The sequence below is a fragment of the Schistocerca americana genome, chromosome 7 (assembly GCF_021461395.2).
Source record: "Schistocerca americana isolate TAMUIC-IGC-003095 chromosome 7, iqSchAmer2.1, whole genome shotgun sequence".
Taxonomy (NCBI): domain Eukaryota; kingdom Metazoa; phylum Arthropoda; class Insecta; order Orthoptera; family Acrididae; genus Schistocerca; species Schistocerca americana.
The window spans coordinates 389,489,095-389,513,677 of record NC_060125.1 but is presented as its reverse complement, the minus strand read 5'-3'; the positions used below and the strand labels follow the sequence as shown (position 1 = coordinate 389,513,677).

The window sequence follows — 24,583 nt, the reverse complement described above, 5'->3', positions numbered from 1 at the left end:
GCAACTTGGCGATTACATTACCAGTCAGTTTGTGTGTTGGAATCTGCGCGAATTCAATCCATTGTTCAAGTGCGACGTGCATTCTGCCGACGATATAGCGAGAAGCCACCTTCGCAGACGTTCATTTATGACTGGCATACAAAGTTCTTGGAAGTTGGTTGCATATGCGAAGGGAAGAGTATTGATCGGCCACCCACATTTGATGAAAATGTTGAGCTTATTAGAGATGCATTGACACGAAACCCTCGGAAGTTCACAAACGGGCACGCCAGTTAAATTTCCTCAAGCAACGGTGAGGCGCGTTCTGAAACGACACATGCATATGAAGCCTTACAAGTCACAGTTATTGTAGCAAATGCGTACGGCGACCACAACAGAAGGTACGAATTTTGCATTTCAGTTGTACAGGATACGGCAAAGGGCACTTTCTCCGAACGACTCATCTTCACGGACGAATCGACGTTTCATCTATCGGGTAAAGTAAACTGTCATAATGTAAGAATTTGGGGGTCACAAAATCCTGGTGTCGTTGTCGAGCGTGGAAGAGACTCACCGATACTGACCGTGTTTATGGCGTTTCTGTTCACAAGGTTTACAGACCTTTCTTTTTTTCGGAAGAAACTGCGACAGGAATGTCATACGTGGTCATGCTGCAAAACTGGTTGTTTCCTCAACTTCGCGAAGATTCCAGTGATTTCATTTTTAAGCATGACGGCGCCCCGCCTCGCTTCCACCTTTAGGTGCAGCGTTATCTTAACACCAACATCCCACAACTTTAGACTGGAAGAGATGGATAACAAGATCTTGTTCATTGGTTTTGTTCTCCCAGGTCACCAGAAGTCATACATTGCTATCTTTTTCTGTGGTTGTACATAAAAGACAGAGTCCTTGTCCCACCTGTGGCAACTTCTCTTCAAGACCTGAATTGTTGAAACTGTCGATTCAGTAAACAGGTACCTGTTGGTTCGTGTGTGGAATGAAATGGACTGCCGTTTCGATGTTTCTCGAGTAACTCATGGTGCCCATGTTATGTGTGCAGTATAATACCTGTACGAACACAAAACTTTGAACATTCCTCTATGGAGTGAAATGCGCAATGTATTGCTATCTTTCATAGTTTCCTTGTAATAAACAACTGAAATCTATTCCTTTTTTTAACTATCCCGTAATTTCATAACAGTGAAGAAGCCTATAAAATGAAATAACCAGAACGTACAGCATTCATCACAGAGTAAAGAAACACCCCTCAGACAGAACTGTGATGTGACTGCCGTTGCTGCGAGAACAGTGGCGTCGTTATGCCGCACTTCCACTGCATTCAGTGGATCCACACATGGGGTGCACATCGGCCAACTGTTCATCATTAAATCCGTCCACAGGACTTAAGTATCAGCGTTAACGCACAACTAACACTGCCCGGGAACCAAGACCCTAGACAGAACGGGGCAGTACTGAATGCAGACTTGAGGGCAACGAGTTCAAAACGGCATTCATGTTATCAGCAACAGTTACCGTGAGCAAATGGAAATGAGATGCACAGCTGGAAAAGTCAACAACTCTGACTAGGTACCCTTATACTTGCTTAAGTTCGAATAGCGGATTGTGGAAGCACAAAAAAAGGACGACTAAGTAAAACTTCTATCGCTGGAACAGGTTTGATGCAACTCTTCCTGCTAGGCTATCATATTCAAGCCTCTTCTGCACAACTACTGTAACCAACGTTCAACTAAACCGCTCTCCTGTTGTCACTCGTTGATACCTCCCTAAAATTTTCACCTCTCCGCTCACTTCCCTCCATTACCGACTGACAATTCCAAGACGTTATTAGTTTCTCCATGTCTGGATGCTGCTGCTGCTTAATATTGATTAATTCCATGATACCTCAGAACGTGTTCTATCAACTGGGCCCTTGTTTCAGCCGTGTTATGCTGTAGATTCCTTTTCTCCCCTGTTCAGTTCAGTACCCCTTCGTTAGTTACGCATAGAGTTGTAATATTATTGTAGGCTTCCATAGACTACCGTAAGTAAGCATAGTATGCGCTAGTTTTCCCAGTAGCTTTGGTCAGTTAAGGAAGGTCGAATCTGTTTTACCTGTAAATTGGGTGTGTTGCATACCTGTTGGGCGTTAAGCTCATTACGATCGCATTCTTTCCGAATGCGATCAGTATCATACTAGGTTCCCCTAAAAACCGGAATCGGTGATCCATCTAGGAACTGAGTGGGGAAAAAAGGTGAAATAAAAAAAAATAACAAAAATATATCAAACATCGCTTCAGTACTTTTTCGAACTTCAGTAAAACATGTTTATGTTATCCGTAAACAACTTTCACATTGATCAGTAATAGCAGGAAGTTCTTGCGTTTGATCATGATAAACCTTCTATTAAGCAGAAAATAATAACAGCACTTATATAAATTTTTGTGCATGTAAACAGTAATTTTATCAAAAGTAATTGCTATGGTTACATAAAAGTGCAGAAGTTATATGAGTAGCTAATTTTTGTTACTTATAAAATGCAATTTATATTCTTTAAGGAGTACAATTCCAGTTACATATCTAATCCTCTGCAGTGGCTCTGTTGCACCTCATTCCGAATGCTTCTATTCTTGTCTGAACTGACTTACTTCCGTTCAGTGCTACATTCTACAGCAGGGGTTCCCAACAAAATTTTCTCGAGGCCCCCTCATCGAGCATGATTGGTCCCTTGTCATATCACAGTATCAAGTACATAAAAAGCCAAATTAAGAGTCTTTTTATACGTTTTCTATTTTTGGTACTTAGAAAAAAACATTGACATATTCATCATTGAAAAAATATTGAGCTTAAAACTTTTTCAATTTAGCCATCATTGTTATTGTTATATTTTTGATTATTGTTCAAAATCTTTGTCTTCAAATCTGGGTGTTTAGTATAACAAATGCATTATCTTCCTCTTCATCTGTAAGCCTTTCTCGAACCACTTTCTAACAAACGGTCCATTTTTAACTACGCGAACTGTAGCTTCCCCGAAAAACAACGCTTTACATTCATTACTGTTTTAATACAGAATATTGAATATGTAAACAATACAGTCTGTGAAAGCACTGGAAATAAATTAACATTGGCCGATTGTCGTCTGAAATGCGAGTTTCTGTGTAAAGTGACTGTTAGTTGTCAGCTGCAAAGAGGCAGCGCGCGTAGTCTAACGGCATACAGCAGAACTATTTGCATCTATCTAATTCTAGTTTTGCGCTAGTGTGCTAGTTTCATTTGGCTCTAGGAAGACGCCAGACGCAGAAGTTAGCGTTCGCTAAAGCTCTGCTCATGCAGGAAGCTGCCAAAACTAAAAATCTGTTATAATACGAAATATATTTAATATATTTTTTATTCTAATAGTATCTTGAGGACCCCTCTGGCATAGCTCGCGGACCCCTAGGGGTCAGCGGACCACCTATTGGGAACCACTGCTCTAGAGAAATATAAGAGGCGATCAAAAAGTTCCCCCTCGAATGTCGTACAGTGCAGAATCGCTGTGCCAATCAGGCAAAAACTTGAGTTTTGACAATCATGCCACCGACGCACCAGGCTGAAGATACCCGTTTGATAAAACACGCTGTCGTGCTGCGTGAAGAGGTCCGTAAATGCCTGCTGCACATATTGGTCCGACAGGAATCGTCGACCTTCAAGGGACCGAAGGCGTGATAATCGCACGGAGAGATCAGGACTATAAGACGTCTGCTCGAGTGACTCCCCCACTTTAGCTGGCGCAATTTCTGCGTTACGACATTTGCGATATGGAGACGTGCGTTGTAATGAAGCAACAGCACACCTTGTCGCAGTTTTACCAGACGTTTCGCCTTAATTGCGCGCCGTAATTTCTCAGGCGTTGCGCAGTATCTTTCCCAAGAAATGGAGACACAGGTACGCTGAAATCAATAAGCAATGAGCCCTGGTAATCAAAGACCCGGGTGAGCATCACCATTCCAGCAGATAACTGGCTTTTGAACTTCTTCGGACGAGGGGACGATGGATGAGACCACTGCTTCGTCGACAATTTCTAATCCAGTTCCCAGTGGTGCCATACCTTTCGTCGTCTGTAACAACGCGCTTAGGAAACGTGTTGCCTTCAACATTTAAACGAATCAGGTGCTTCAGGAAAAGAGTCATCCGGATCCGGTTTGCTTTTTGTTCGCCGTTCGAAGCCCGGTGTGTCCACTGGCTGCGGACTTTAAGGTAGCCCAACTTCTACTGGACGGTGTGTTGCACACTACGCAGGCTGACATCGAGATCGTCAGCTAGCGCACGAATAGTTATGCGCCGGTCCGACCAAATCTCATCATCAACCACCAGCTTTTTGTTTTCCGTGATGACTGAGGCTGGCCTCCAAGATCGAGCGGCGTCTTGTGTCGAATCGCGACCACTGCTGAAATTGACGCACCAGTTCACAACGGATGTTTTCGACAGACATGCTGCCCCATACACATCGAGAAAGTTCAAAGAAGATCAGCACGTTTTGAACTATCGCGAAATAGGGGAGAGTGTGTCACTGAAATGATACAGATTTTGGGTGAACATCATTTTAAAAAAGGCGTTTTTCATTGCGACGGAATCTGACTAAATTTCAATCACCAGCTTTCTCCGCCGAATGCGAAAATATATTGTTGATGCCGACCTACACAGGGACAAACGATCACCATAATAAAATATGGGAAATCAGAGCTTGCACCGAGAGATATAGGTATTCATTTTTTCAGCGCGCTATACGATATTGGAATAACAGGGAATTATTGTGAAAGTGGTTCGATGATATAACTGCCAGGCACTTAAATGTGATTTGCAGAGTATCGATGTAGTTGTAGATGAATTCTTCGGCCGCCAAGAAAAGAATAACAGCACGTTGATCCTGTTTGGATGCATTTGATAATAATGTTGCCACAATTCGCTTTCCTTACATACCGCATGTACGTCGGAAAGACACGAATGCTACACTAATCCCTTGCTCACATGTCGGTGCTTGTACACCCGAATCAGAGTCACGCTATGTTTTATATACACTGCAGCATAGCCCTCAAACCGAAACTTTTGAACGATCCTTCTACCTTTGGAAAAGAGTTCATACTGTTTAAATTCAGTGTTACCAAATTTATCTTTTTCTGTTTCTTAGTATTGCCGGTAAATATTTAAAATACCAAGTTCCACAAATGTCTTAGAAGAAGCTTAGCATCGAATTATCGGATTTCTTTGTTACGGGCGTTATCTTGTAGGACGTATAGACAGAGTTATCATTCACTACACCAAGTGCATACTTTTCAATTCATTTTCTGTATTTTCTTAAAGAGATTTAACGGAGATTCAACGGAGATGTTAGGTGAAGAGTGGAACGAACTTTCATTGTATGGGATGTGTACTACTATAGGCTCAAACGGAAAGACGAACAGAGGGCAATGAAACAAGTAAATAATCCTAGCCAGGGGACCCGTGCGAAAGTTAAGCACTTTTGTACATTTAAATAATGAACAAGTGGTGTCGTTGGAATGAAGAGAAAATATTTTTTAAAAAATGAACCGAACGACGTGAAATAATCAAGAATTTATGATACATCCTTGTATATACATTTGCAAGTGTCCAAAAATGTTTATTGTATACAAAATGTTTGTCCCGACTTCTACGACGGGCAGGGATGAGGGACTTTCAGTAGGACCACATACCCTACGACTTTGACTCGGCAAACATCTTCAGTGACAGTAAGCACGATAGGCCGTCGTAGCAACAGGTAGTCACAAATCAAGGAGACAGTGACAAACATATTTGTCATTTCTGGAAGTATATTCGCCTAGAAAAGTCAGTTTGTATAACAGGCAGAGATAATGGGCTACCACGGTGGCCACGGTTATTATTTGTGACAGTGCTACATACAAACAAGTACTTTAAAACAAATAAAATGGTATTTGTAGTAAGATAATATGAAAAGACAGCCAGTTATTAGAGATTAATAAGTCAGCTTCGTAAAATATAGGTCTGAACCTGGGAATCCACAATGCCGTTTTTCCTATGATAGTTAAATATTTGTAATGTTAAAATTTCCCACAAATAGTACGTTTCAGCCCAAAACCGGTATCCAGTGTCAGAACCCGCTCAAAAACCTTTCTAACGATACCTGATTCATACTGTGCGATGGGTAACTGTTGAGAAAAATGGTTGTTGACTTGAGAAGTAATACACGCTATAAATACAGATCCGAAAACCAATGGTTTTCCTAACACCACATGTTACCACTGAGTACCCCAACACCTTATGTCTCCGAAGATCCAAATTACAGATCTATGCTTGAGGAAAAACGCTTACATAAGACTCCCTGGCAGATGAAAACTGTGCCATACCGGCCGCCGAACATGGAAATTTCTCTTTACGCGGGCAAGTGCTCCATCGAGTAGATATCCATTCACAAATCTCGACCCACCATCACAGCTTGGGTAGCTCAACCGGTAGAGCACTTGTCCGCAAAAGGCAAAGGTCCCAGCTTCGAGTCCAGGCCTGGTCCTGGCACACAGTTTTAATCTACCAGAAAGGTTTAAGTCAGCGCTCACTCCGCTGCAGAGTGAAAAATCATTCTGGGAATAAATACGAGCGAAGGCAGGCCTCAGCACGTGCTCTTATCGATCCCTGTACACGTCAAAAACCCGAGACGGGATCCCCATGAAATAATAACCATGCCTAATATGTTGCCAGAATCATCCTTTTAAATGTCCTCACACAAAATAGCCAACGCGTTCAAGTCGGTGGACCTGGGTGGCCATGGCATTGGGGATCCAAGACAAAAATACATATGCTGTCGAAATGCTATTTACCAGTACTGAATATCCAGAATGTGGATAAAATCAAACGAAGGCAGTTTGGAAACCATTGGTTTTCGGACCTATGTTTGTTACAATTATTTGCTTATTTCATCGTTATATACTCGCCTCTTTCGTTTGTATCTACATAGGCCTAATACCCCGTAGATTAACCCTAGAACACTTAAGAGGGAAAAACGTTAAATTGCTACTAAGCCATCGTAATGTTCACTACTCCATAGTTTGTTCAGTGGAAGCCATGGTTTATAGATTGTGCATTAATTAGTTACCGCTATTAGATGCCAAATGTACGTTACATCCCAAATTTAGTGCAAATACTCTTTGAATGTTTTATTTTATTGCCATAACTGGTTTTGGGCTACCATACCCATTTTCAGAAGGCTATCATTTTTCGTTACATAGATGTTTTTGGTTAACAGCGTGTTGTCTGCTCCAGACTGCACAAAAATATTTGAGTATGTAGTGCCACTTTATCAGTTGTTTAATATATATAAAATTATGTGTGTGTATGCTCATTTACATACATATGTAAATAAAGACAATTATTTTACACTTCAGCGTATTTATTAATAAAACAACTGATAAAGTGGCACTAATCACTCAAATATTCTTGTGCAGTGTGGGGCACATGACATGCTTTAACCAAAACATCTATGTAATGAAAAATGTTAGCCACCTGAAGATGGGCGTGGTAGCCGAAGCCGATCACGGAAGTAAAATAAAACATTCAAAATGTATTTGTGGCTGGTTACGGCAATCACCAACTATCATTAACGGCCGCGGAGTTCACAAGATCCAATATGGATACAATAAACAAAATATCCCATCGTATACCCCCTGCAATCGTAACTTTTACGAGGATTTAGTAATCTAGTTTTAAAAATATGTGAGTCCAGACATCGGACCAACATCAATGTCTTCTATGCAAAGCATAAGCAACGCGGCGCAGCTCCTAGTCCTAAACTTCGTTCATTTATATTCGTCAAATCTGCCTGTAATAGCAGATGCTGAGGTTCGAACTCTTATCTGGCACTCAGTTGTGACCAGTAACCAAAGGTTAACCGTGTGAATATAGGGTTTGTATACAAGAATTTTCATTGTCGGTACACTACCTTGCCTTTCGACGAGGAACGCTATGTACGTAGTCCCTATCAGCGGGAACGCCAGAGGGCCGGGAATCTTGTCGACGGCCCTGCAGAAAGTCCACCTCCGGTACAGCGCCAGTGCGGCCAGGCCCACAACCGCGGCCGCTCCCACGAAGAGTATTAGCTCCATGGGGCAGAAGACGCAAATGCCGGTGAAGTTAGAAGTACCGCAGAGGAGCGGCGCGCACTCGTCTCGGCAGAGCGCCGGAGGTGCACTGGCCGGGGAAAGCCATCAGCGCAGACGAGATCGCAGCCATCAGCGGCCAGCGTGCTGCTGCTAGTTCCGTTACGGGCCGCGGCGCGGCGTAGCGCTAGCGTACACTCTGAAGGTCGACTAATGGCAGTGGGCGCCCTCGGCTCGTAACAAAGTCGTCAAGGGGGCCATTTTACCACGCGTGTCGCTATAGCTGCTCTCAAAGTCAGGGTCACGTCTCAATAAAGGGGCAAAACAATGAATCATGCTGCGTTTACTGCTCGTTAGTGGGCAGTAACGACCGTAAAACATTGCAGCTCTTTTCGCTTTCGACAGACTAAGCCGTTTGTCCAGGCGCTTAGTTTGATGATGACATTGTGCTGTTGCTTCTAGTGCAGATAGACACTATAATAAATTATAATAAGACTAAAACTATAATAGCCAATTTGCAGAAATGCAGTTAGTTCAAATTAACAATGGGGCCATGGAACGACTTAGTACGTACAACACTCATCATCAGTTTTCTGCTGTGTTAGCAGATTATTTGCGTCACCACTTGCTGTGACCCTTCTCTTCCTTCTTAATGTTGCTGTGTGAGCTGTCATCCAACACATTATCTCTTCCTCCCTTACCTCCTCTTCCACATGACCCTCTAAGACTTTTCATACTCCCCTCCTTCATTCTTAACGAATGTACAATTAAATTTCTCTTCTTCTTCTTATTACAGTCAGTATTTGCCTTTGGTCTCCAATTTTTTCCTTACTTTCTCATTTTTCAATCTGTCCACCGAGCTTATTATTTCCATCCTTCGCCATGCCCACATCTCTGTCTTTCATCCCCAGTGTCCCCATTGTAGCAAAATACAGGAGTGCAACATCTACAAAACGTTTTATTAATATTTTGCTCAAATCTTTCTCTACATTGCCTCAGAAATTTCTCCGTTCATACAAAATATCTCTTTCGCCTTGTTGTTCTGGTGTTGATTTCTGTGCTGCTCTTCTAATCTGTCTTTATCCTGCTGCTCATTGAAACTGCAGCACCAGGTAAGTCACATGTAACAAACATCAAACTGGCATGAAGTGAACTACATACTTGGTTACATAAATGATAATCACTTTCAACACCACTCCATAAAGTAGGTGGGAGTCAGGCAATTTACATTGTGCATACAGGGTTCCCGAAGTAATTATCGTTGAACTGGAGTATGAAAGGAATGCACTTCTTTTGAAGCAAAAAAACTCATAGACATATGCCCTATTTCGAGTGGTTTCCGACATTTACATTTAATGTACATTTATTTTTCTGGGCTAGTGGCACACAGGTATGTGTGTTAGCGGTCGACACTTTGGCGTTTTATTCTAGCCCCACCCGCCTCATTGCTTTCAACTTCTTTGCTCGGGATGTCTTTCTGACATTAACGCAGCCTGTTGAATGCACGGCTGTCAATAGCGTGTTGTGAGCGAAGTAATGCGGAAGACAGAATTCTTCGAAGTATCGGTTAACTGTGCTTGTACGCGCACTGGCGAAATTGTCACATATCTACACTAAAGAAGAATATACAAATATGGCGTATGTTCACGGCTTCTGCGATGATGGAGTGCCTGCTGCTGTCGAAAAATACCATCGGCGCTTCCCAACATGTCTGTTCCCGATCATACAGCGCATTGCGTGAAACAGGAATTCTTCCAAGTCCCTATTTTCCTTCTGAACATGTAGTTCGACTGCCCCTGTGCAGGAACAGCAACACGCAGTTGAAATGCAGCAACGTAGTCCTACTATCAGCACACGACGACCTATCAATGCCTTCCCCCCCCCCCCCCCCCCCCCCCCGACGAACAGGTGTATGGCAAACGTTACATGAGCAAAACATGTACTCACTTCACATGCAGCGTGCCCACGATCTTCAAATTGGCGACAAAACTACTTGGCTCGAATTTTGTCACTGGTTAAACGGCAATTGAAGACCTGCCTTTATGAAGGTTGTATATCAAAATTTCATAATTTCTTGGGAAATAAATATAATTGTTGTTTCCCTTTGGTACTGTTTATTTATGTGTTTTATTATGTGCGAATAAGTGATGCAATATATGTTACAGAACAGCAACACATGTTTAGCATATTTTACAATATCTAGAAAGTTATCTTTAATTTTTATGTGACTTTCGTGTAAGAACGTTGCATGTCCTGTAAAAGTACACTGTGGAATAATGTTCTTAAAGAAAATATAATTTTCTCTTACAGTGGGAAAAATTATGGAAAGCATTAACAGATTGCCAAAATAATACACTGTATTTACCTAATCCACCTCCAACCTAAGAAAAGCAAAAAACAAAAAGTAAGAAAGAAACTAGTTCTATGCAGGACAAGAAAAAATAAGACAGAAAAAAATAAACAGAGACAGAATAAACTAAACAATTCACTCATAAGGTAAATTCATAAAAAATTCTTTGTATTCTACATAAGGCATTTACCCATATTCAACAAGTTCCTAGTTTTCTTTTTCGATAGAGGAAGAAACTTTTCATATAACAAAGTAGAACATCGAAAATGTCCAAAGAAGGGCATCACGAAATAGGGCAGAGAGTATCACCAGTATGACACATGAGTTGGGTACTGGTTGGGGGCAGTCGTTAAAACAAAGGCATTTTGCACTGCAACAAGACGTTTTCACGTAATTTCACTGTCCTACGTTCTCCTCTGGGTGCGAAAATATTTTGTTGGCACCAGTATACACAGGGAGAAATGATCATTGTCAGAAGATAAGAGAACTCAGAGCTCACACAGAAATATTTAAGTGTTCCTTTTTCCCGCGTGCTGTTAGAAAGCGGAAGAACAGAGAAAAAATGTGAAAGCGGTTTGATGAACCCTCCGCCAGGCAGTAAAGCGTGAATTACAGAGTACTCACGTAGATGTGGATGTAGGAAACCTCGAAACGTGGACAGGGATGTTAAGTAGAATTAGATTTTCTCTTCTGTTTTTAGCAGAGAACGAGGTACCTAAGTGTGAGTGTCGTTATGACTAAGGTACACACACACTGAATTTCAATCACCTGCCCTGATTTTCAACTACATAACTAGTAAGAACATTGACGGCAACAAAGACATTCTCGCTCATTTCTTTTATAATCAAAGGTGTACTTAAACAAGCTTCAGGTATAACGTACTTCCACTCATACGTAATCACTTCCATTCTTTTTTTCCGATTATTAGATAGGTACTACTGACACAGGGCAGAAAGTTTCGTCCTGAAACAATAAACTTTTGCTGTACTGATGTAAAATATCCTATAAAACAAGGTAGTTGTACAAAAGTGTCACTGTCCTGTTGTTGTTCTCCCAAACCAACGGCCAGACTAAACAAATTATTCTAGTGTAAAAATTTTTGCATTATAACGATACACAAAGTTCTTGCACATACCACATTTGATGTAATTTTTTCGAGGCACGTCTTTACCAGCTGTGGAAATATAAGATTTTCCACTGTTCCGCATACTTTTCTTGAAATTCTGCTTCTACCTTGATCGATACATTTTCCTTTCTACGCTTTTATTTAACGTTACAATATCCTTAGGAGTGCTAGTTTCATCAGCCTCATCCATCGTCTTCATTGATAGCCAACGTTATTCCAGGTTTTACAAATATAAGTAGCTCAAACTGTGAACAGGAAAAATACATCCGTTTTAGTAGCATGTCCCATGCGATGTATCACTTCATTCTAGTGGAAACTCAGTATTTCCAAATATGTAATATACAACCTTTGAGGGATACGGATATATACGAAATTGCAGTGCCTGTGTTATTCTGATTACGATGCAAAGTTCCTTTGGACAGGCATGCCAGTCCAGAGGAACTTTGCATCGTAATCAAAATAACACAGGCAGTGCACTATCGTATGTATCTGCCGATAGCGGGCAAGCGACTTACAAGTACAACGTCTGACCTGCACGAGAATGTACATAATGGATGTAGGAGTACAGGTCGTGGACGTATGGTTGGTGACATATGGAAGTTTGGGTCTGACAGTGAAACGTGCACCGTTAGCCAAATGGTTGCCGGCACGGTAGCTCAGAGTGTTCGGTCAGAGGGCTGCGTGCTCTCTGAAATAAGAAAACTGAGTCAAGGAATCGACGATCAACTTGAACGGGTGTCTTGTGACGTCCGCCCAGACCAAACGCAACGAGCTATATCGAACAAAAAAAAAAAAATGGTAAGGTGACAACTCGCTATAAGCGGGAAATCCGGGTTCGAGTCCCGGTCCGGCACAAATTTTCTTTGTCATCATTCCACTACACAGCTGATGGTGGTCGTGTTCTTTGATGGAGGTCTTCACTTGTCAGTTGCTTCCATTAATGCTATTCACTTATGAAGCCACGTTTACACGGAGTGAAATCAACAACACGCGTATTACTGATGTTCGCAGGAAAATACGTACGCCACAGTGGAAACCATTTTCCACTGTCGTTTTTCAATCCATGTTTGGTACGGCACGTTCGGTAACATGTTGACAGGTCCGGTCAGTTTAGAAGAGCGAAAGAGGAAACAGAATTACTTGCATTTTTTGGAAAATTCGTTTGTTGAACAGGTGGAGGATGTTCCTTAGCCCACGCGGACTACAGTGCAGTTCCAACATTACGGTGGGCATCCACATTTTACTATCTGTGTGGATGAACATCCCATCCGCACTTACTCTAATCGCTCCATTAACTCGCCACCAAGATGACCAGGCCTTAAGTCACTTGACTTTTGTTTATGGGGCTGGGTGGAGTCTGATGTGTATGAATGAAAGGTGGATACCGCGAGATGAACTGCTGGGTCACATCATGGACGCTGCTGCCCCCATTAGTGAACTTGTAGGTGCACGCAGAAGAGCAACACAACATGCACTCCCAAGAGTACACAAATGTACTGAAGCTGATGCTGGCATATTAGAACATTTATTATGAGCTATAAAACAGGTGTAATGTGACGTATTTAACAACGGCTAGGCGAATGTGTTGAAAATACGTATTTTATCAGTTGATATTTTGTAAAACGCATGTTTTGACGTTTACTAACTGTACACATGTAAACCTGACAGTGTAGTGAACCAGAATGGAAAATGCTCCTATCGTAGCACAGAAAAAGGCGAACATGCCCTGCACGGAACTAGCATTTCGACTTATCTGGTAGTTTCAAAGACGCTCAAATAAAAACATCGTGACACATTCGCGCTTTTTTGCTTGTTCGTATTATTATGACGTCATGTCGTATAACATGACATGTATCATCATGTCCTGCAACATAGCATTTGTAATATAGTGCAAAACGACATGGATGCATGCATCTCCACTTTGGGATACTTCCTGTTATAGATACGCCTCCACTCCAGGACACTTCCTAATGTAGGTGCATCCTACTCTCTAGAAGCATATAAATTTGTATTTGTTCTTACTTTCACCATCGTACATGTAACAGGAGGTGGGTGTAAGATAGCTCACTGTGTTGGGGAAGTAGGACTAACTCGAAAAAATATGTCAAGATCTTTTGATTCAAATGTCTTTGAAGCTGCCAGATAAATCGAAAAGCTAGTTCCCTTCTTTTACATCCCTAATTCAGTCCGGGATGTACTCACCTTCTTTTGTATTTAGGAGCATTTTTCATTCTGGTTCCCAACTTTAATTCTACTATAATCTTGACATTAGTACAACAAAACCTGGCAGCCGATGTAGAATTTTGTTGATTCGGGAGACGATTGATCCGGCACATCAACCTTTTATTGTCTTTTACCATGTTGCTTATATGGTAGCAACGGATAAATCGCATTCGCGAGAACAATGGTTCAAACTTCCGTCCGGCCATCCCGATTTTTGTAAATCGCAACACGGAAATGCCGGGATGATTCCTTTGAAAGGATACGGTAGATTTCATTCCCTAATCCGAGCTTGTACTCTGTCTCTAATGAGCTATTTGTCGATGGGACATTAAACACTAATCTCCACCTCCCTCCTCCTCCGCAACGTATAAAGCTTCCACAAAACAAGAGAATGTCAATTAATTAAATGTTTGCCTACCTTCTTACAAAATTTGGACCGATTCGCATTAATCTGAAACATATGAGGGCGTTCAATAAGAAATGCAACACATTTTTTTCTGTCTGACAGTTTCGGTTGAAAAAATGCGGAATTTGTTGTGGGACATCGTGGAATATTCCTACTTCAGCCCCTATAGTTTCATGACGGTCCGACAGGTGGCAGTGCTATACGTCGCCTTCAAAATGTCGTCTGTAGCGGAGGTGTGTTCGAAGCAAATAGCTGTCACTGAGTTTCTTTTGGCGGAAAACAAGAGCATCGCAGATAGTTATAGGCGCTTGCAGAGTGTCTACGGAGAACTGGCAGTGAACAAAAGCTCAGTGAGTCATTGAGCAAAGCGTACGTCATTAAAGCAACAAGATCGCGCCAAGCAGTCCGGTCTCCCGGTTGCCGGCCTGCCGCACATAACTGTGACTTCTGCAGTGTTGGAAACTGCGGACTCTCATTCGAAGTTATCGACGGGTCACAATCAAACATCTCACTGTTCACCTGGACGACTCTACTGTTAGTGTTGACACACTCGTGCACAAGATGTGGTTTTCAAAGATGTGTGCCCGTTGAGTTCCTCGTCGCCTAACAGAAGAATCTGTCTAGCCCAATGAAAGATGCATTTCGTGTGAAGCAGTACGTGAGTGATGGGAAGGTTATTGAGGCAGCAAGACGTCGACCAGTAGGATGGTCCATGCGCACATACAGGCCCTCCCAGTAAGGTGGCGAAAGGCCGTCACATTGAACGGAGATTAGGTCTCAAAATAGAAAGAATGGGGAATGATACGGTGCCAGAAGGAAATGTATTACTTACTGACGCCCGTCGTAGTAGTGGCGCTCGTAAAAAGACACACAAAAACGTATTTTCTGCACGTAAAATCAGAATGAACCTAGGTTTTTGAAAGCCAGTCTTCAATTTTATAGTAAGAAAACATTTTTTATTTATTTGATTCACTTCAAATCGCTTCCGCTCGTTCAGTTAACGTAAGATCGAATTTTACGTCATTTACCTCGATTTTAAACCATTGTATTTCTGCAACGGACAAATGTTACTGGATAACTAAATTGTTTTTGACTTTATTTATTTATTTGGACGGATTAGTACAAGTTTAAACTATGGAAGGGGAAGCTGCAAAAATCTCCCAGAACGGTTAGATCAAGTTCTGATACAACGGTGGGCCAAAGTTGAATCATCAGTCTCACTTTAGTGTGCAGTTATTTATGGGTGACTCTTTTCACACGCAAAATCCGAACGAGGGCAACTGTTTTTTGCAGGTAAATTTCGAAAAGTGCGCATACAAATAGTGCGTTTAGCTGAAAATTGATTTCAGGCCAATTAAAATCTTTTGCAAGAGGAAATGGATCCATTCGCACAATTTGCCCCAGTTCATCTTTCAAACTTTTCTCAATATACTGTAACACAGTATAGTAAGATAGATATTCGAATGGCTATACAAACGACCGCTGGTCCGGGCTAAACCAAAAAATTTTACCCCACGTTCGTAGCACAAATAGGAACCGAGCACACCAAAACCCTTTCCAATCCACGATTCTGTGCGCGACCTTTTCAGAGATATTTGTGCAAAATATAAATAACAATGTACATTAAATGTGTTCTGCCTCGGAAGAGAATCGGAATACGGCATATGTCTATACGAAGTTCTTTGCATCAAATGATGGTTCCTGTAATATCATACTGTCTAATCCTCCTGGGATACCCTGCATAACGAAGGATTACGCAGCGGGTTCCTCAGTCAGAAATAACATTTGAATGTTGTTTGTGAGAGGTTGTGTTAGGATTCCTGTAAGAAGGAGAAACGTGTAGCAGCGTCTATTGGAACTTCACAGACAAAGGGTCGTGGCTTATCTAGACTGCGGTTCACCATACTGCGATATCGCTGCTCGTGTCAATCGCGCTCAGACGACTGTCAAGCAAATACGGAATCAAATGGTTCAGGAGAGCCATACTCAACCTCATGTTGGATCTCAGCAACTTCTCGTACTAGTGCCCTAGACGATGGAACAGGTCGCCCCGTCTTGTGGGATCGTACAGTCACGTAATGTTGGTTCAGATAGTAGGCTTATTTTTAGCAAAACAACTGTCCACAACGTTTGGTTCCTTTGATTCGGCAGCAGAGAGAGGCCCGTCGAAGACTGTGAAATAACGACAACGCTGGCCACACAGAAATGGTCGGGCAAGCACAGAGAAGTGTACTCCTCCGTCTGACAGGCGCGTATGGAACACCACCGACTAAGCTGATTTGAAGCTTGCTACCTATGGACAACCCATCTGAAAGAGCACTGCACAGTACTGGCTAAAAAGGGGAGAACATGATAAGGTAACGAAGATTCTGGGCATATGAGCAGTTTAAATAAGGATATGGAAAGAAATGTGGGACATGGGATAAGCAGAGAGAAAAACTTACCATTTCTTTCCTCACATAAAAGCAAGATCCATAATGTCATACTTCGATCAAGGGAGCTATACATTACCTTTCGAGATATGGTCCATATCCCAGCTACTTACTAAAAATACAACGCAGCACATGTAACCTACCCACTATATGTGTTTCTGTATGAAATATAGCTCAATTTACCTCCCACTCTACAAAAAAGCCTACATATCACCAAAACTATGTCCCTACAAACTGTTACCCATCTTAAAACTCGTATGCTAACCTTTGAATAAAGAGAACCTAATCTGAATTGAATTGTAAATGGTCTGAATGCAACTTGTCTTTATATACACATCAAAAAAAGTTTTGCGTCACCCTGGTTCCAAGACCTCCTGAGTATAGACGTTGACAATGGATATTGTATCACAGACACAGTCCCTTTGACTGCTCAGAGGTGTCACTAAACCCTCGCAAAGATGTAAACAACCATGCGTGAGCAGCGCCTATTAGACGGAAGGGGTCAGACAGCCGATCAGTTACAGTCAGTCCACCAGGAAGGAGGTACACGACTCGTGTTGTCTGTAGTTCAGCCGTGCCTAGACGGTCAATACCGTGGTTCGATCGCGTCCGTATTGTTACTTTGTGCCAGGAAGGGCTCTCAACAAGGGAAATGTCCAGGCGTCTCGGAGTGAACCAAAGCGATGTTGATCGGACATGGAGGAGATACAGAGAGACAGGAACTGTCGATGACATGCCTCGCTCAGGCCGCCCAAGTGCTAGTACTGCAGTGGACGACCGCTACCTAAGGATTATGGCTCGGAGGAACACTGACAGCAACGCCATCATGTTGAATAATGCTTTTTGTGCAGACACAGGAGCGTGTTACGATTCAATCTGTGCGCAACAGGCTGGCTGCATGATGCACAACTTCACTCCCGACGCCCATGGCGAGGTCCATCTTTACAACCACAACACCATACAGCGCGGTACAGATGGGCCCTACAACATGCCGAATGGACCGCTCAGGATTGGCATCACTTTCTCTTTACCAATCAGTGTCGCATATGCCTTCAACTAGACAGTCGTCGGAGACGTGTTTGGAGGCAACTCGGTCTGGCTGAACGCTTAAGAAAAAATGGTTCAAATGGCTCTAAGCACTATGGGACTTAACATCAAAGGTCGTCAGTCCCCTAGAACTTAGAACTACTTAAACCCAACTAACCTAAGGACATCACACACATCCATGCCCGAGGCAGGATTCGAACCTGCGACCGTAGCAGTCCCACGGTTCCGGACTGCAGCGCCTAGAACCGCACGACCACCGCGGCCGGCCTGAACGCTTAAGACACACTGTCCAGCGAGTGCAGCAAGTTGGAGGTTCCCTGCTGTTTTGGAGTGGCATTATATGGGGATGACGTACGCCACTGATGGCCATGAAAGGCGCCGTAACGGCTGTACGATACGTGAATGCCATCCTCCGACCGATAATGCAACCATATCGACAGCATATTGGCGAGGCATTCGTCTTCATGGACGAGAATTCGCACCCCCATAGTGCACGTCTTGTGAATGACCTCCTGCAGGATAAAGACATCGCTCTACTAGAGTGGGCAGCGTGGTCTCCAGATATTAACCCTATCGAATATGCCCGGGATGGATTGAAAAGGGCTGCTTATGGTCGACGTGACCTACCAACCACTCTGAGGGATCTACGCCGAATCGCCGTTGAAGAGTAGGACAATTTGGCTCAACAGTGCTTTGATGAACTTGTGGATAATATGGCATGACGAATACAGGCATGCATCCGTGTAAGAGGGCGTGCTACTGGGTATTAGAGGTACCGGTGTGTACAGCAATCTGGACCATCATCTCTGAAGGGCTCGCTGTATGGTGGTACAACATGCGATGTGTGGTTTTCATGAGCAATAAAACGTACGGACATGATGTTTGTGTTGATCTCTATTACAATTTTCTGTACAGGTTCCGGAACATTCGGATTAGAGGTGATGCAAAACTTTTTTTTTGTGTGTGTGTGTATTTACTAAAAGTACAACGCAGTACATGTAATCTACCCAATATATGTGTTTCTATATGAAACATAGCCCCACTTTACCTCTTACTCTATAAAAAAGTCTACGTATTGGCAAACTGTGTCCCCACAAACTCGTATGCTAACCTTTGAATAAAGAGTACCGAATCTGAATTGAACTGTAACTGGTTTGAATACAAATTGTCTTTATACCAAACGCGCAACTGAAGCCAAATTTTCACTTACCTTGCGGACAACATTGTTGCAGATTTCTCGGAAGCACGACGGCAAACAGCAAGCAGACTGCAGATAAGTGAGATTTAGATTAAAAAAGAAAAAAGTTCAAACTGTTGCATACCAGACGGTGCAATGTGGTAATCCGTGATGATAAACCTTCTTTAAATAGTAGAATGGGGAGAGTAACTATTCCTACGAAAACATATTCCAAGACAAAGATTTTAGAATGAAGTATGTATTCAAAAAGACAATGTAAAGCTTCTCGTGATTTTCACAGATAACATTGGTCTGAACAATGCCATGCTTAACAAGGTGAAAAATGATTTTAAAATGGTACAGTGTTAACAGAATTTCTATAAAAAAAGCCAAACAGCTTCATCAGTTGATATGTTAATGCATGATTCACGGAAGTGGGGTGGTCTTTTTCGCAGCTATGAGTAAGTTAAGTAGCTGACAACAATCATTCTAAAACATTAACTGTGCAGTGCTACAAACTTATTTCAGACTTCTTCTCTTCAGAAATAACAACATTATTGAAAATTCCATATGCTCTTCGCTTTCCTACACACATACACACACACACACACACACACACACACACACAGTATATATATTGGAAAGCGAAGAAAATATGAATTATATATATATATATATATATATATATATATATATATATATATATATATATATCTATATATAATCATATTCATCCTTGCTGCTCTTTACAGTAAATCTTTCTTCATATAACAGATACAATCACAGGCAACACAGCACTATTGAATACATCCATCACCTACCACACTTCAACTAAGAATGTATCAAACTGCACAGAGGAAAACACTGTGCTACGACAGGAACGAAGATTGTTTCACAGTAACATAACTTGCTCTCTCTCTCTGACGTGCACATCGATAACATACAAAAATCAAAATGACATACCCACCAAATACACACAGACACTTGAAAAGATGTTATATATCAGGACGTGAACTTCTTCGCTAATACGACAGCCTATAACGTAATAAGGAGTGATCAGGCTGATCTCGCAGACAGCTAAACTCACAGCTTGTCAATGTTGCCCACCTTGTTATCACTGCCTCTGGAGGCTGAGGTACAACAGGTAACTGCTGCTTGTAATGTCGTACACGAACTGCAATCCTGCATGTCCGAGAGGCAACCAAGAAGAGGCCGTTTATCACGACAATGACACGCTCCGCGGCAGAACGTCCATCTACAACAATCCTCCTGAAGCAATAAGGAGATGAGCCTCGGAGAAGATCAGGGTTTCCTGAACGCTGACAGCCATCTCCCGATCTCTACGCCTTGGGGAGCGCAGCAGTACAGCCTCTGCGAATCCTGAGTTGTGCCCCGGTGCACCATGGGTTAAGTAAGAAAGGAAAGAAGATTAGGTTTTAACGGCCCGTCGACATCGAGGTCATTAGAGACAGAGCAGAAGCTCGGATTGATTCAAGGATGGGGATGGAAATCGGTCGTACCCTTTCAAAGGAACCATCTCGATATTTGCCTGGAGCGATTTAGGGAAATTACGGAGCACCTAAGGCAGGTTGACCGGAGGCGAGTTTAAACCAGTGTCCTACCGAATGTGAGTCCAACATGCTGAAGAATGCATCAGTTGACTCAGTAGGAGCTAAGAGTCCAGACGAACGAGAAAATCTGGCTTGGTTCTAATCCAAAATGCATTAGTGCAGTTAGTGTAGTTTTGAGAAGCAGTATAGTCAGAATGAAATTTTCGCTTTGCAGCGCAGTGTGCACTTATATGAAACTTCCTGGCAGATTAAAACTGTATGCCAGACCGAGACTCCAACTCGGGACCTTTGCCTTTCGCGGGCAAGTGCTCTAGCATCTGAGCTACCCAAGCATGACGGTCGACCCGTCCTCACAGCTTTAAATCCTCGCACGTAGGGAGAGGTACTGGCAGAATTTAAAGCTGTGAGGGCGAGGTGAAATTCACACTTCGGTAGCTCAGATGGTAGAGCACGTGCCCGCGAGAGGCTAAGGTCCCGAGTTGGAGTCTCGGTGTGGCACACAGTTTTAATCTGCCAGGAAGTTTCATATTGTCCGCCCACGGTAACTGAGTGGTCAGCGTGACAGAATGTCAATCATAAGGGCCCGGGTTCGATTCCCGGCTGGGTCGGAGATTTTCTCCGCTCAGGGACTGGGTTTTGTGTTGTCATCATCATCATCATTTCATCCCCATCGACGCGCAAGTCAAAAAGTGTCGTCAAATCGAAAGAATTGCAACCAGCGAACGGTCTACCCGACGGGAGGCCCTAGTCACACGGCATTTACATTTACCTGTCAGACCCAAATTGTTAATTGCTTGTAACAAAAAACTGAGTCAATGGCTCAACACTGCACTGAACTTGAACGGGTGTCCTGTGACATCCGCAATCCGCACCCGACAAGTGCAACGAATAACATCGAACAAAAAAAAAAAAAAAAAAAAAAAAAAAAGAGAGAGAGAGAGAGACAGAGAGAGAGAAAGAGAAAAAACAACTTGAAAAATTACATACGGTGGAAATATAAATAAACTTGGGTGTTACACACTGCGTGAGAAGAAAAACGTGTCATAAGGCTTAGTCAAGAGCAAAAACTGTCCTTGTAAAATCTAAGACTATGTGTAGCGTACAAAAAACAGACAACTAACTAGACAGAAGGGACAAGCCAGCAGGAAACTTACGCTTAGATGGCGCTCGCATAAGTAGCGGTGCCAACCACAAGAGACATTGACATGTAAATAAAACTCTATTGAAATAAGATTAAAAACAGTAACACTGAAACGTCCCATTGGAAAAATTAATGAATGACTGTGCTGATAAACCTCTTACGTTATTTGTTTTTCAAGCAGCTGAGCAGAACTGAACGTACTCAGACATTTCTCTCTTTAATTCTTCTAATCAACACTAAACTGACACACAATATTTTTAGCGCAACGCAATCTGACTTTCAATAATTCCTACAAAAGAATGGCCTTGACTAACAATAACCTATACATTTCATGAATCACGTACCTCACAAAAATCTTCGTTACTCGAACTACTGCAATACATCGAGCGCCAATACTGACAGTTAAATAAAAGATTCTAACTACTGAAGACACTAACTACTGATAGGCATAGTTAGCAAATGAAAGATTTTGATAGAGAACGAAGTATATTTACCTTAATAATATATATATATATATATATATATATATATATATATATATATCAGTTCATGATATACAGTATTACAAATTTTTTCTTTCTGATGGACACACGTCCAGATCGTCCGCACTCAAAATTCTGCCATCTCTCTCCCCACATCCACCACCGCTGGCGGCTCACCTCCAACTGCGCAACGCTACGCGCTGTTCACATCCAACTGCCCAACACTACAATAGCAAAAATCCCAACAATACATACCAGCCACAGACTGCACACAGCACAGTCAGTGATTTTCATACAGAGCGCTACGTGGCGTTACTAATCTAAAAACCTGAACAGCCGACCTACAACATAACAAATATTGCAAAAAAGCATATAAACATATGCAAATGGGAAGAAAACTACGACGAAAGTTGAAGCAGGATACTGACAGATAACGGCTTTGAGAAGCATAAACATCTCGAGACAGCGCGAAAAGCTCGATACAGCTGCTGTGTCAATTTAAGAAGAGGCTGAAAGTCATCCAAAATGTTTCTGTTTTTAAGCTGTAATTTATCATTGGCAATGAAGTCCCTATAAATGAAATTGTGCTTAAAAATTTGAAATTGCTGCGACAAGTACAATCTAAAACCCATCTCTTCCGTATGCAAAATAAACTTGTCTTTCAATTTAATAGGGGCGTGTACACATTGTATGAGACGCTCTGCATAAATATAGCCGTGAACGTTACGGCACCCTTTACCCAGAAAATGTTCTTTGAATCAAACTTTGACTGCTCTTCCTATCTGGCCCATTACAGAAACAAGAACAGTTATTACACCTCATTTTATAGACACCAGAATGACAAAAAGGTTCGTCATTATGCTTTAATTTTTCCAAAGACCGTTGTTAGCTGGAAAGGAGAACTTACAGCTAAACTTTTTATTGAGAGGGCTGTATATCTTAAATAAAATATTTCCTGGAAACGACATGGAAAAGAAATTCCCTTCCTCTTTATGTTCTTTTTCCCGTTTGTAATCTCCTAGAGTGGAACATTTTTTATTGGTTTTATTATCCAATATTCGGGCTACCAATGACAGTTCGTAGCCGTTATTACTGGCTATAGTTTTAATCAAGTTTTTTGCTGCCCGGAAATACTCCGGAGGTAAATAAATAGTGATATCACGTCGTCCTTTCAGATGAGTCTCGGTTTTGCTAGGGTATTGGGCGTGTCAGCGTGTGGTGGATGCAGACTGCACTCGTCACTGTCATACTGGCCCTGCAGCACCTGGTGTAGCACGTAATGGGGTGACACAGGGCACACAACACGACCACCTCTGGTTCGTACAGCTTGTAATGTGGACATCAACGGTTACATTTCTGAAATCTGTGGGCCGTTGGGTGTACTTTATCTTCGAGGTCCCCATGACATTATCTTTCAACTAGATAATGCATGACCTGAATACCTCTTTGAAGGTGGCGTCCGATGACCCTTGAGAACTGCTTATCACTCTTGGAGTCTGTGTCTCAGAAGAGACAGAGAAGATCATATGACTTCATCCCATATGCATGTCCTTAAGTGTCTACTATGAAAAAAAAAATTAGAGATCGTGTGGAGACATACCGAAGTCCTCTTTCGAAAGTACCAATTGGGAATGGAAGAAGAAAGGGGGAAATAATAGTGGTGCCAAATGTACACTCTGAAGATCATCTAACCTCCAAGACTCCTAAATACGTTAAGTAAGTTCGCCTGTGTTCTGTTATGCCTTCTGTTGCCATGGCCGTTCTAATGGTTCAAATGGCTCTGAGCACTATGGAACTTAACTCCTGTGGTCATTAGTCCCCTAGAACTTAGAACTACTTCAACCTAACCAACCTACGAATGTCACACACATCCATGCCCGAGGCAGGATTCGAACCTGCGACCGTAGCGGTCGTAGCAGTCGCGCGGTGCCAGACTGTAGCGCCTAGAACCGCTCGGCCACTACGGCCGGCCTATGGCCGTTCTTTATTTTCTCGGTATGCACTGGACTTGGTATTTTCTGTTAGCATGATAATCCACATCAGACGTGTACGTTACTGACTTGCGGAAAAAGTAAATACGTGCTAAAATAAAGTAATGATCCGTCATGATCTCCTGAAATCTACCTAATCTACGGAACACAAATCCGCTATTATCGCCGGCCTGTGGAGCAGTTAGTCCACGAACCCACGCGAATTGTAAATGGTTGAGAAAACACACTTGACCTCTTAGCCACAAACAATCCAGAGCTAATAGAGACCATCATGACTGATTCAGGGATTAGTGATCATAAGGTCGTTGTAGCTAGGCTCAATACCGTTCCTTCCAAATCCACCAGAAACAAACGCAAAATAATTTTATTTAAAAAAGCGGATAAAGTGTCACTAGAAGCCTTCCTAAGAGACAATCTCCATTCCTTCCGAACTGACTATGCAAATGTAGACGAGATGTGGCTCAAATTCAAAGATATAGTAGCAACAGCACTTGAGAGATTCATACCTCATAAATTGATAAGAGATGGAACTGAT

The 24,583-nt window shown here is 42.3% G+C and overlaps 1 protein-coding gene across 1 annotated transcript in view; it reads right to left on the bottom strand.

The window, feature by feature from the left end:
* Positions 1 to 24,583, bottom strand: part of LOC124622962 — a 246,818-nt gene that overhangs the window by 80,964 nt on the left and 141,271 nt on the right. Inside the window, 1 exon segment of the mRNA XM_047148752.1 lies at positions 7,946 to 8,193. Within this exon segment, the coding sequence (XP_047004708.1) occupies positions 7,946 to 8,193 (248 nt within the window).